Genomic DNA, 13,384 nt, shown 5'->3' on the forward strand with positions numbered 1-13,384 from the left:
GAATGGAGGAAACTGCTTCCCCACAAACACACATGGCCATACGGTAACATAGTAACATAGTAGATGACGGCAGAAAAAGACCTGCACGGTCCATCCAGTCTGCCCAACAAGATAACTCATATTTGCTGCTTTTTGTGTATACCCTACTTTGATTTGTACCTATGCTCTTCAGGGCACAGACCGTATAAGTCTGCCCCGCACTATCCCCGCCTCCCAACCACCAGCCCCACCTCCCAACCACCGGCTCTGGCACAGGCACAGGCACAGACCGTATAAGTCTGCCCAGCACTATCCTCACCTCCCCAGCCCTGCCTCCCAACCCCGGCTCTGGCACAGTCCGTACAAGTCTGTCCAGCACTATCCCCGCCTCCCAACCACCAGTCCCGCTTCCCACCACCGGCTCTGGCACAGACCGTATAAGTCTGCCCAGCCCTATCCCCGCCTCCCAACCACCAGCCCCGCCTCCCGATCTTGACTGAGCTCCTGAGGATCCATTCCTTCGGCACAGGATTCCTTTATGCTTATTCCACTGCATAGCCATGTCTTTTTTAGGGGCAAAGCAAAAACAGCTACTGCAGGGCCCTTTTTACTGCAGCTTGGTAAAAGAACCCACATACAAATAAAACTTTTTTACTGCCTGTTTCAGAAAATACCTTCTTTCTGACATCATTGTGTAAAATTTAAAAAAAGGTTACTTGCTATATTTAGCAAATGATGATATTTCAATTGAGCATGCAGTGTATAGTGAGCCACTTGAACTTTCAAGCAAGTTTCAACTTAATCCTCCATTGCCCCAGGTACCAACAAAAACAACAACAAAAAACCTGATTGTGAGCTCTCTAGGGACAGAGGCCTAATGGTTAGTGTAATGGGCTTTGATCCTGGAAACCTGGGTTCAATTCCCACTGCAGCTTCTTGTAACCTTGGGCAAGTCACTTAGGGGGTATTTTACCAAAGATTACCTAGAGTTATCTGCAGCAGGCCCATAAGAATAAAATGGGACCTGCTGCAGATAACTCAAGCTAGCCTTTAGTAAAAGACCCCCTTAACGCTCCATTGCCCCAGGTACAAAAACTTATATTGTGAGTCCTCTAGGGACAGAAAAAGTGACTGCATATAATGTGCACAGCACCTCTTATGTCTAGTAGCAGTATAGAAATGATTGGTAGTAGACTTCCACTGGGTGGGTGCTTTCAGAGGGGGGGGGACTTCCATCGGGGTTCAAACCTGTTCCGCGCAGAGGGAGCAGCAGGGAGGGAACGAGCGGACTCGGCCAACAGGCGCACGGCACCACCCCAGCGGCGTGCACCCGGGGCGGACCGCCCCCGCCCCCCCCCCTTGGTACGCCACTGCCTAATAAATGGTAGCACATAAACATGGAGTTTTTAAGCCCAATGATAGAAACTGAATACCGGCTAAAACTGTAACCGGCTCTAACCAAGGATCATTATACAACTGGTTTCTGAGGGCTTTTTTCTCCTTTAAAATGATTAACAGCTGTATTTAAGTGCTGGGTGTTGCTAGAACAGGGTTCAATTCCCACTGCAGCTCCTTGTGACTCTAGGCAAGTCACTTAACCTCCGCACTGCCCCAAGTACAAATAAATATCTGTATATACTACTACTACAAATCATTTCTACAGCGCTACCAGTCGTACGCAGCGCTTCACAATTGAACATGAAGAAAAGACAGTCCATGCTCAAAAGAGCTTGCAATCTAATTCAGGACAGACAGACAGGACAAACAAGGGATAAGGGTAGGACAGACAGATAGGACACATAGGGAAAGGGACTATTGAAGAGAGGAAGATAAGATAAAGGTTACGATAAGTGAAACATCAAAGCATTTCAGTGACAATCTAACAGGATGAGGGGTGGGTTAGGTGCCTTATTTTAAAATGTACACCAAAATTAAAGCATACTTTATAGAATACGCTTTGATTTCCACACAGAAATTGAGGCACGATATATAAAATCTAGCCCTATGTGGGCAGATCCTTTTCTAAAATACCATTGGAACTATATACATCCTGACCTCAACCTATCAAATATGATATCTTTCTTCTATATAAAATGGGATTTTACATATATTTTTTTTAAGATAAACTAGTACTCAACACTGCAAACAAGACTCGAGATGAAGGTAATGTGTGGATCGATAAAGGAGCATAATGACACTGTTTTATTCAAAAGACAAAACCAAACACTCCCACAAAAGGCCAAAGCAAACAAAAAAGGTTTGGAAGGACCAGTGCAATGAGCCAAGGTGTTAATCCAAGCATTTTTTATTAAACTCATTTGACATTTTGCCTCCAATCAAGCACTATTTTATGAGTTTAATAAATGACCTGGATTAACACTTTCCAGCTTATTTTCGAAGGAGACTGCAGGCCATCTTCCGACACAAATCGGGAGATGGCCGGCCATCGCCTGAAGCCGGCCAAATCGGTATAATCGAAAGCCGATTTTGGCCAGCTCCAACTGCTTTCCATCGCAGAGCCAATCAAAGTTTCCGGGGGTGTGTCGGAAGGGTAGCGAAGGCGGGACAGGGGCATGCCGGGCGTGCTTAAGAGATGGGCGCCCTCGGCCGATAATGGAAAAAAGAAGGGCATCCCTGGTGAGAATTTGGTCCACTTTATTTGGTCCCTATTTTTTCAGGTCCAAGTCCCAAAAAAGTGCCCGAACTGACCAGATGACCACTGGAGGGAATCGGGGATCACCTCCCCTGACTCCCCCAGTGGTCATTAACCCTCTCCCACCCTCAAAAAAACAACTTTAAAAACTTTTTTTGCCAGCCTCTATGCCAGCCTCAAATGTCATACTCAGGTCCATCGCAACAGTATACAGGTTCCTTCACCCATAAGGGCTATAGTAATGTTATAGAGTTGTGGGAAGTGGGAAGTGGGTTTGGGGGGGGGGATTTGGGGGGCTCAGCACACAAGGTATGGGAGCTATGCACCTGGGAGCTATTTTTATTTATTTTTTTAATTTTTAGAAGTGCCCCCTAGGGTGCCCGGTTGGTGTCCTGGTATGTGAGGGGGACCAGTGCACTACAAATGCTGGCCCCTCCCATGACCAAATGCCTTGGATTTGGTTTGAGATGTCCGGCCTCGGTTTCCATTATGGGCAAAAACTGAGGCCGGCCATCTCAAACCCGGCCATCTCTGACATTTGGGCAGCCCCAACCGTATTATCGAAACGAAAGATGGCCAGCCATTTCGTTTCGAAAATACGGTCGGCCCCGCCCCTTCGTGGCACCGTTTTCGGAGATAGGCGCCCTTAGAGATGGGCCTCCACGATCAAAAATGCCCTCTTTGGCTCATTGCACTGGTCATTCCCACCTCTTTTTTTATTTACTCTGTTTTATTCTCTAGTCCTTACTGAGTAATCCCTAATTTTCTGTTACTTTTTTGACTGTCCCATCCACTGAGCACTGGACTTGAACATATTATCCACAATGATTCTAAAATCATTTCTTGAAAAGTGACTTCTACCAATTATTATATTCCTATAGATTTGTATGTGCATTACTTTACATTTGTGAATGTTAAATTTCATCTAACATTTAGATGCCCTTCAACAGTTTCTCACAGTCCACTTGTGTTTTAGTATCTTTGAATAATTTTGTGCCCTCTGTAAATTTGATTTGTTTGCTTGGTGCTCCCTTTTCTGATCTAATAGAATTGTGAAGTGGCATCTTTTGTATGTAACTTATAAATGTAAGACAAGGATATACTATTTTGAAAACTGGGTCAATGCTATAGAAGCATATTTTCAAAACACTTAGACTTACAAAGTTCCGTGGAGGGGCATTTTTGATATAACGTCTAAGTCAGACTTTTTGCACTAAACGTCCCAAATCCAAATAGCAAAAGTAACCATTTTCAAAAAAGCAAAATGGCTTAAAAAATATCCTTTGTAATAAGGTTTTGCGTTTTCTGCATTTATCTTTTTAGGCCATATTTGAAAAAAAAAATGCACAAATGAAAAACGTAGAAAGTCAAGCCATTGGGATGTAGAAGGAACCAACAATTTTAGCGGATTGGTCCCCCAGACTTCACAAGAGAGCAATGGGGCACCCTAGGGAAGCCCTTCTGTGGACTTCATATAAATACTCCCAGGTACACTTCTCACTGTTGCTCCCTTATCTTTTCTGCTGAACCCTCCAAAACTCGCCACATAGAGGTAAAGGGAGTACCTCTATGTGGGTACAGCGAGTTTCTGGTGAGTTTTGGAAAGCTCACAGTTTCCACCACAAGGTTAACAGGTAGAAAGAGGTATGGGTCTGGGTCCACCTGTCTACAGTGCACTGCACACACCACTAGACTACTTGAGGGACCTGCATGCTGCTCTAATGAATCTTGCTATAACCTCCGAGGCTGTCATAGAGGCTGATGAGTACCATTTTTAATTCACATTTTTGGAAGGTGGAAGGGGGGTTAGTGTCTACTGGGGGTATAAGGTGGGGGTCATCCCTGAATCCCTCCAGTGGTCATCTGGTCATTTAGGGCACCCTTTTGTGTCTTATTCATTAGAAAAACAGGCCTAGACCAGAATGTTTAATTTTTTGCCCTAGATGATTTAGTTTTCTTCCATTCTGGCTGTAACATATCCAAGTATTAGGCCCGCCCTAATCCTGCCTTCAAAATGCCCCCAACATGCCCCCTTGTGATTTGGATGCACTGCAGACGAAATGCATAGACGGATGTCTGCAAAACAGGTTTCGAAAATACTGATTTGGACATTTTGAGAAGAAATTCATCCAAATGGTGCTTTATGACACTTTTTGTACATTTTTCTCTTTCAAATATGAGCCCCATAGTAACCTATGGAATTTTTAAGTCTAAGTGCTTTGAAAATGAGACCCTTAGTGGTGCACTTTATGTAAAAGGAAAATGAAACTAGCTCTATGGAATTCTTTAAAGCAGCAATAAATGGAATCAACTGTTACCTGCATTTTGTTTTTCAATAAAATTTTCAGGCTGCCATACACTGATATTGGAAGAAGTCTTAGAATTTTATTGGCTACTTGGTACACCTCACCTGATTCTTGAGATCCAACTTTGGACATGGACGCCCTCCATTGTATGGCTTTTCTTTCAGCCATTTGGATCTAATTTTCACTCCAGTTCCACAAGATGAGCTACAAGGGGACCAGCTGGACCAGTCACTTAATTTGCAGTCGAACGGGCATGGAACTACACAGGGTTTTTCAGTGTAGCCTGTAATAAAAATGATAGAAAATAGATCAATAAGCATGATTTAAAATACTTGTCAGCAACCAGGAAACTTTCGTAAGTTTTAGGACTGATCACTTGACTATTCTCTTGAAGGTATATTAGGGGAAAAGCACTCTTCACAAATGGATAGAACTAAGTTTATTTTCAGACAGGGATCAATGTATTAAAGTGCACACTAATTTGCGATACTTTTAATATAAAATCTATGCTAACAAGATACAAAATTATTCAAAGTAGCTTATCAGTTATTAGCACAGTAAAAAAAAACACACACACAGACATACAAAGAGGTAATTCTATAAGGAGCAGCCTAGTTTAGGCAACAGAATTGCACATAAAAGTGGTAATTTAGTCAATGGCATACTTAGAGATCCTTTTACTAAGGTGTGCCAATGGCTTGAGCACCTGCTAACGATCAGAGCATGTTAAAAACATTTTTATTTTCAGAAGAGTTTGAGGAGGTGGGAGGTTTTACGGGTTTGTGAAATGGAGGGGCAAATACATGGCTATCCCAATAATTGTTGTTATTTGTTTTGTTTTTGATCTGAGGTTTGTGATGTATTTTATTACTGTGTGTGTAACTTTGTAATTCACCAAGAGCACAGGATTGTGCGGAATAATAATCTGAAATAGATAAATAAATGAATAAATGCTGCACAGCCCATTGTTTACCTGGGAGCTGCATGGCACTTAACACACACTAATGTATTAGCGTCTGAATGGAGGAGTGGCCTAGTGGTTAGAGCACCAGTCTTGACATTCCAGAGGTGGCTGGCTCAAATCCCACTGCTGCTCCTTGTGATCTCGGGCAAGTCACTTAAACCTCCATTGTCTCAAGTACAAACTTAGATTGTGAGCTCTCCTCACCTTGAGCTACTACTGAAAAAGGTATAAGCAAAATCTAAATAAATAAAATAGTGCATAAAAGGGTCCCTTAGATTGCCACTTACACACATAAATAAATTATTACAGAATACTTATTAGTGGAGAAGTTGGGTTTCTAGAATTCTCTTGAAATGCATAATGACAATTACACATACATTGTTTTTGATCTGCCTCTTTTGCATCTCATTAACATCAATAGTTATTACCATTTTAAAGCATGTTAATGGTCAGTATTAAAGCACTTTCCCCTAGATTCTATATAGCTCGACTAGAGATCCGTGCCAAAATCGAAATGTGTATTCTATAACAAGGAACGTAACTTAAGCTTAACAAGCTTAATGAGCCCTAACAGCACTTAACAAGCAATAATGAGCATTAATTGGCACTAATTAGAATTTACACGCACAACTTGCTAAGCATATTCTACAGTATAAAGGTGTGCGCTGAACTTCTAATGCGTGCAGGCAAAAAGAGGCATGGCAATGGGCAGAGAAATGGGCGCTTCGTGGGTGTTCTGAAATTTACATGCGCACTTATAAAATATGGCCCAGTGCACATAAATCTATGCATTTTCATTGGTGTAAATGGATGTGCATAGTTTTAGGCACTGAGATATCTGTGTATTTTATATACCGCGCCTAAATGTAGGCACTGATTATAGAATATGTTTAGTTGTCACTGATTTCAGCGCAGATTTTTAGGCACCATATATAGAATCTCCCCCTTTATGTCATCATCTTAATGTCCCAGAAAAAAAATCTGTATATGGAATATTTCAAAAAAATCTTCCAACATCTATAATACAGACCTTCCTAAGAAGAAGAATTCCACTGGGAAGTTCAAGATATGCAATATTGCAATACATCTTCCTCTACATAAGGTGAATAATAATTTTAGACCTGATTTATAGAAGGTTTTCCTCAACAACAAAGTCTTAGAAAAATACCCCTGGACATTCCCTTCTAATGAAACTCCATGTTAGTATTGCAGTACTCAAAATAATTTGGGGAAGGAGATAGAGAGAACCTTTCAATTCAGATTTTAATTTTCTCCTGCCAAATTAAGGTACAATCAGTGTGCATTAAATTAATTTGGTACATGATATATATATATATATATATATATATATATATATATATATATATATATATATATATATTTACGGCTCCCTAACAAGGGGCCCATTTACTAAGCTTCAGTAGAGTTACCGCGCAGGTAGCGTGTGCCAAATTGGCCCTACCGCTAGGGTAGCATGGGAGCTCAGTGGTAGTTCTGAAGTTGGCATGTGCAGTTTCACGTGGTAGAGAATAATTTTCTATTTTCTACCATAGGGGGCATTCCCAGTGGTAATCGGAAGCATGGTCACATTGCCGTGTGCTGCCTGATTACCATGGGGTTAGTGTGTGAGCCCTTATGGGCATTGATTAGAATGTAGGCGCACAACTCGCTAAATATAATGATGTGCACCGAACGTCTAACATGCACAGACAAAAAGGGGTGTGGTTATGGGTGGGGAAATGGGCATTTTGTGGGTGTTTCGAAATTTAGGTGCCTAGTTATAGAATATGGCTCAGTGTGCCTAAATCTATGCACTGGGATTTACGCTATGTTTTCGCTGGTGTAAATGAATGCACATAGATTTAGGTGCTGAAATATCAAGCCGATTTTTTAGGTGCCATATATAGAATATCCTCCTTGTGTGATAACAAATGAACATTCCTGAGCTTTCCACTGGAAAACTGAAGGATGGGGCCAGATATAATCTATAATGTCAGGGAAACAGGTGGGGTTGGTGTGCCTCAGAGGCCCCTATTTATGAATGTATGGATGTATAGATGCATGGATGAATGAGTGGAGTGGAGAGGAAAGGGTAGACGTGAAGCGTCTATTCACTCTTTCCAAAAATACAAGGACTAGGGGGCATTCGATGAAGCTACAAAATGGTAAATTTTAAAATAAATCGGAGAAGAGGAGTCACGTGATGCGGTGAGAGAGGAAGACGTGTGTCTTTGCTCTCCGAGGCCCCGCTGCCAGATTTTGCCCTAAAAATCACAAAAAATCCACGCTAATCGCCGCAATAACAGCGGAAGATCAACAAACAGCTGATGGATAAATTTGTGGAAACTGGAACAAAAGCGATGCCGGCACGCAGCACGAAGACGGCGAAGGACAAGGCTAAGGCGGCGGACCACGCTGAAGAGAAGGCCCCGCCGCAAGGCGAACAGAACTTCACCGCATCCCAGCTAGCACAATTGACTGCCGCGGTGACACAAGCGCTGGAACCGCGTTTAGCAAAAATCTCGGCGCAATTAGAACAGTACGATTCCCGCCTGGAGGACGCAACGAAGCGCATTGGAGAGCTCGAGCGGCGAGTGTCAGACATAGAAGACGCGCAGGCCCCCCTACATAGCCAGCAGCAAACCACAAAGGCGACGGTGGAAACGCTGCAGCAGAAAGTAGACGACCTAGAAAACAGGGGCAGAAGGAGCAACTTACGCTTGATCGGCATCCCAGAATCAGTAAAAGACTCAGTGCAAGCAACAGTGGTTGAAAAATGGCTGACGGATGAATTTGCGTTGTCCGATCACGCTGGAGCTTTATGCCTAGAGAGAGTGCACCGAGTGGGCCGATTCCAAGATGGCCGCCAGACTCCACGGGCAGTCATTTTAAAAGTTCATAATTACCTGCATAAGCTGGAGATTTTGAGGGGTTATCGCTTAAAACGAGATGATACCAAATTTGAAGGGAAAATTGTAAGAATCTTCCAAGATTACTCAGTGTCCTTACAAGATCGCAGAAAGAAATTCACACCATTATGTCGACGGCTGCAGGAGCTACAGATCCAATTCATGTTGATATACCCTGCGGTCTTAAAGATTCGACAAAGTGGAAAATGGAAATCATTTGATTCGGAGGCGGCTGCCAAAGATCATATATACAAACTAGAACAGAACAGACAACAGCTGGCGGAAGGACAATCAGGAGAATGACCGGAGATTTCAGCTGGTGAGATATGATAAGAAAGTTGCTGTTGGGCACACATTACACAAAACAGACTAGGGCGCAAATACATCAGGTCTGGTGGGGGGGTCTCGGGCATGGCAGGGGCTCCTACAGATCTGCTGTCAAGAAAGTTGGGGAAAGTGGATAGTTGGAGTAGAATAAGGGGGGGGGCAGGGTGGGTAGGAGGGATTCAGTAATAGTTAAAACTAACGCTGCAAGGTATTCTCAGGGGAGGAAAGAATCTATACAACACAGTCTCAAAAAACAACAGAGGAGCTTAAAAGATAGGGTGGAACACATACAGAAATGGAAGAGAAGGGTCTTCGGGGCCAGGCTGGGAGCCCGGGAGCCACAGGCCAACCTGTTTGCATCGGCAATAGTGGAAGCTCACGGGTGGGGTGGATAAGACAAGGTTAGTGTCTTGGAATGTGTGTGGCATCACATCTCCCACCAAAAGAACCAAAATACTATCGGCTCTTAAAAGACACGGGGCGGGTATAGCTTGCCTACAGGAGACTAGACTCTCAAAAGAAGAGAGCGAGAAATTGAAAAGAGGATGGGTGGGAGAGGTATTCTATTCCCCGGCAACAGGAAGAAGGGGTGGGACGGCTATCTTATTACATAAAACTTTGAAAGGAACCGCGAAAATGCTATTTAAAGATGGGGAGGAAGAATAGTGGGAATACAGCTTAACCTGCAAGGGAAACAAATGCTTCTGATCTCAGCATATGGCCCCAACACATCTGCTAAACGTTTCTATGCGCAGCTACTAACTCATTGCCAGACACATGCAGGCCTCCCCGCGGTGGTGGCCGGGGATATGAACCAAGTGCTAGACCCCCTCCTAGACAGGACGAGGAAACTGAGTTCTGGAGCCGCCTCGGACAGTTCCCTTTTAGATTCGTTCTGTCAGAACACGGGCTTGTTAGATCCATGGAGGATATTGCACGGCGAGGAGAAAGACTACACTCATACCTCCCGTGCACACCGCACCCAGTCTCGCTTGGATTATATACTAACCTCCCCCGACATATTTCAGAAAGTAACAGAGGCGGTCATAGGCCCCGAAGAGATCTCTGACCATGCCTTGATATGGGTTGACCTGGAGGGAGAGGCATATTTTCGGCAGTCCCCGGGGTGGAGATTCCCGGCATACTTATACGCATCGAAAGAATTTGCAGAACATTTATACCAGCACTGGGAAGAATTTCACACACATAATCAGGCACACGCAGAAGACCCCATTCTGTATTGGTCTGCAGCCAAGGCGGTCTTGCGGGGACAGGTCATAGCGTATGTGAGCAAACGAAATAAGCGAATGGCCCAAGGCATAGTAGCTCTGGAGAGGCAGTTAAGAGAAACAAGAAAGCAGTATGCCAGACAACCCTCGCAATACACCTATGAGCTCCTTACGTCTACGAGGGTGGCATTAAACAGCTTACTCCAGGAACGAACAGCACGCTCAATGCTGTTTAGAAAATATAGATTGTTTAAATATGGAGATAAGGCAGGGGGGATGCTTGCGAGACTAGTTAAAGGCACGCGGAAGACTCACTACATCGCAGCGGTACGTGGACAAAGGGGAGAGATCATCACTAAACCAGATGAGATAGCCAAAACCTTCCAACAGCATTTTGCCACATTATATAAGGGGGAGAAAGAGACGGGAGGCTTTCAAGAAGCCATCAGAACATACCTAGATAACGCTAACATGGGGAAAATATCTCCAGAACACCTCGATCAACTTAATAAACCGATTGGAGCAAAAGAGCTCCAGAAGGCTATAGGCGCACTAAAAACGCACTCAGCACCAGGGCCCGATGGATTATCTAGTGAATTCTATAAGATGCTTAAACAAAAAATACTGGGGCCCCTGACGGAATATCTTAATGAAGTGGTGGATAATGGTCGATTCCCCTTGCATGCTAACATGGCCCTGATAAGCTTAATTCCAAAAAAAGGGAGAGACTCACTACAACCTAGCTCATACAGACCAATCTCCCTGATCAATGTGGAAGCCAAACTATTGTCAAGGATATTAGCAGACAGGCTGGCACCTCTTCTTCCACAATTGGTTAAAGAAGATCAGGCTGGATTCGTTAGGGGGCGCCAATCAGTTCTGAATGTGCGTAAATTCATATTAGCCACACTAGTAGCTCCTAACACACACTCTCAAAAATTGGCGGTGAGCCTCGACGCAGAACGGGCATTCGACCGGGTGTTATGGCCCTTTCTGTTTGAAACATTAAAATGGATAGGCGTCACGGGATGGCTACTACAGGCCGTCACAACACTATACACTGACCCCCGGGCCATGCTATTAGTTAATGGAATTCGAACAGAGGGATTTGACATCGAGAAAGGAACACGTCAAGGTTGCCCGCTATCCCCGTTACTTTTCCTGTTGACCCTAGAACCTTTGCTGAACAAGATCCGACTACACGAGGGCATACAGGGGGTCAAAATAGGACAGTATGAGATAAAGGTGCTGGCATACGCTGATGACCTGCTGTTGCTGCTGAGCACTCCCCGAACATCGTTAAAACACCTCCTAGACACTGTACACAGCTATGGCAGGCTCTCGGGCTTCCAGCTGAACCTGACAAAATCTCTGGCACTGCCCCTAGATCAGGGATTGAGGCATGAATGGGGAGAAGCGTTTCCTCTGCAATGGGCAGAGGATCAGATTAAGTATCTGGGGGTAATAGTTCCTGCCGACATGGGGCTCCTATACGATAGGAATGTGCTCCCAGTCCTGCAAGAGACCAGACGCATGTTAAACCTATGGAACACATGCCCACTTTCCTTATCAGGACGCATAGGATTAGTTAACATGATGATAGCCCCTAAATGGTTATACCTCTTTCAGATGCTCCCATTATATTTAAGACAGAGAGAGGAAAAGGCCCTCAATAAATTGATTCAGACATTTTTGTGGAGGGGGCGGAAGCCTCGGCTCCCTTTGAGTGTTATTCAGAAGCCGAGACTGCATGGGGGGATGGGCTTACTCAACATAAGATATCTGACCACAGCATGCTCGATGAGACACTTTAGAGATTGGCTAACAGGACATGGAGAGTTTTCAAACACACAAATAGAACAGGCCCTCTCACCTACAACACATTTAGGGTGGTGGCTGCATGCATCGGGCAACAGCAGAGTTAGACCCAACTTAAGAAACAATCCATTCGTCCATTCAGCAAGGGCGGCGTGGAGATGGCTGTGCAGGAGACACTGGTTCAAGTGGTCTGCGACCCCCTTTTTGCCTCTGCTTCATAACCCAGATTTTACAGAGGGCACAACCTCAGCGATGTTTGCTAGATGGAGGAAAAAAGGAATTCAGTATCTGTACCAGCTGGTGACAGAGGAGGGCAGAGTGCGACCATTCCGGGAATTGCAAACAGAATTCAACTTACCAGAGACTGATCAGTTTGCGCATTTGAAGATACAACACTACTTATCTGAATTGGGCTGGACCAACTTAAGCGAGGATGTACAGGACACTTTAAATACAGCATTGACATTGGGGGCCCAAAACAAAGTGCCCCTGCGATTTCATCACAGATATCTACAGGACTCGACGGAGGACATTGACTACAGAGGCAGAGCACAGAAATGGGCAGTGGATCTGAATGCGGAGGTGTCGGAGGAGGTATTGCAGAACTTTTTACACTTGGCATTACGCACCTCAACATATTCCAGACATTGGGAGATACAATACAAATTTGCACTACGACTTTATATCCCACCAGCTAGGGCGTTCAAGGCAGGATATGGTGGCACAGGTGCATGCCCTCATTGTGCCCAGGCATTGGTGGGACTAGGACATATGTTCTGGTCTTGCCCTCGGGTTGAGCGTTTTTGGTCTCAGCTGTTAGCGGCCGTCAAACAATACTGGAGATGCAACACAATACAGAGGCAGCCTTTATTGCTCTTTGGAAAATACTGCTACACGGGACATGCTCCACCAGGACTTAACTCCTTTCTGCACAGGGCTGTGCTGATCGGCAAGAAGATAATTCTGCTCAATTGGAGAACGAATGAGGAGCCCACGCTGGGAGCTTGGAGGACAAATATGATTGAACTGTTAAAACTAGAACGATGTGGAATTACAGACATTTCCTCTGTGGAGGGCAAAAAGCTGGAAACCACCTGGGCGAACTTTTGGAATACCCTACAACCAAATGCAAAAAGTAAAATTCTAAATTGAGAGACTGTGTGGTTGCAAAGGAGAGACCCTGAATACCTGTAGACTGA

At 44.3% G+C, this 13,384-nt stretch overlaps 1 protein-coding gene across 1 annotated transcript in view; it reads right to left on the bottom strand.

Moving 5' to 3' along the window:
• The window catches only part of THSD7B (thrombospondin type 1 domain containing 7B), a 595,317-nt gene that overhangs the window by 254,538 nt on the left and 327,395 nt on the right, over nt 1-13,384 (bottom strand). The window contains exon 14 of the mRNA XM_030210867.1: nt 5,043-5,221. Within this exon, the coding sequence (XP_030066727.1) occupies nt 5,043-5,221 (179 nt within the window). The remainder of the gene's footprint in view (nt 1-5,042; nt 5,222-13,384) is intronic.

Source organism: Microcaecilia unicolor, chromosome 7 (assembly GCF_901765095.1).
Source record: "Microcaecilia unicolor chromosome 7, aMicUni1.1, whole genome shotgun sequence".
NCBI classification, from domain to species: domain Eukaryota; kingdom Metazoa; phylum Chordata; class Amphibia; order Gymnophiona; family Siphonopidae; genus Microcaecilia; species Microcaecilia unicolor.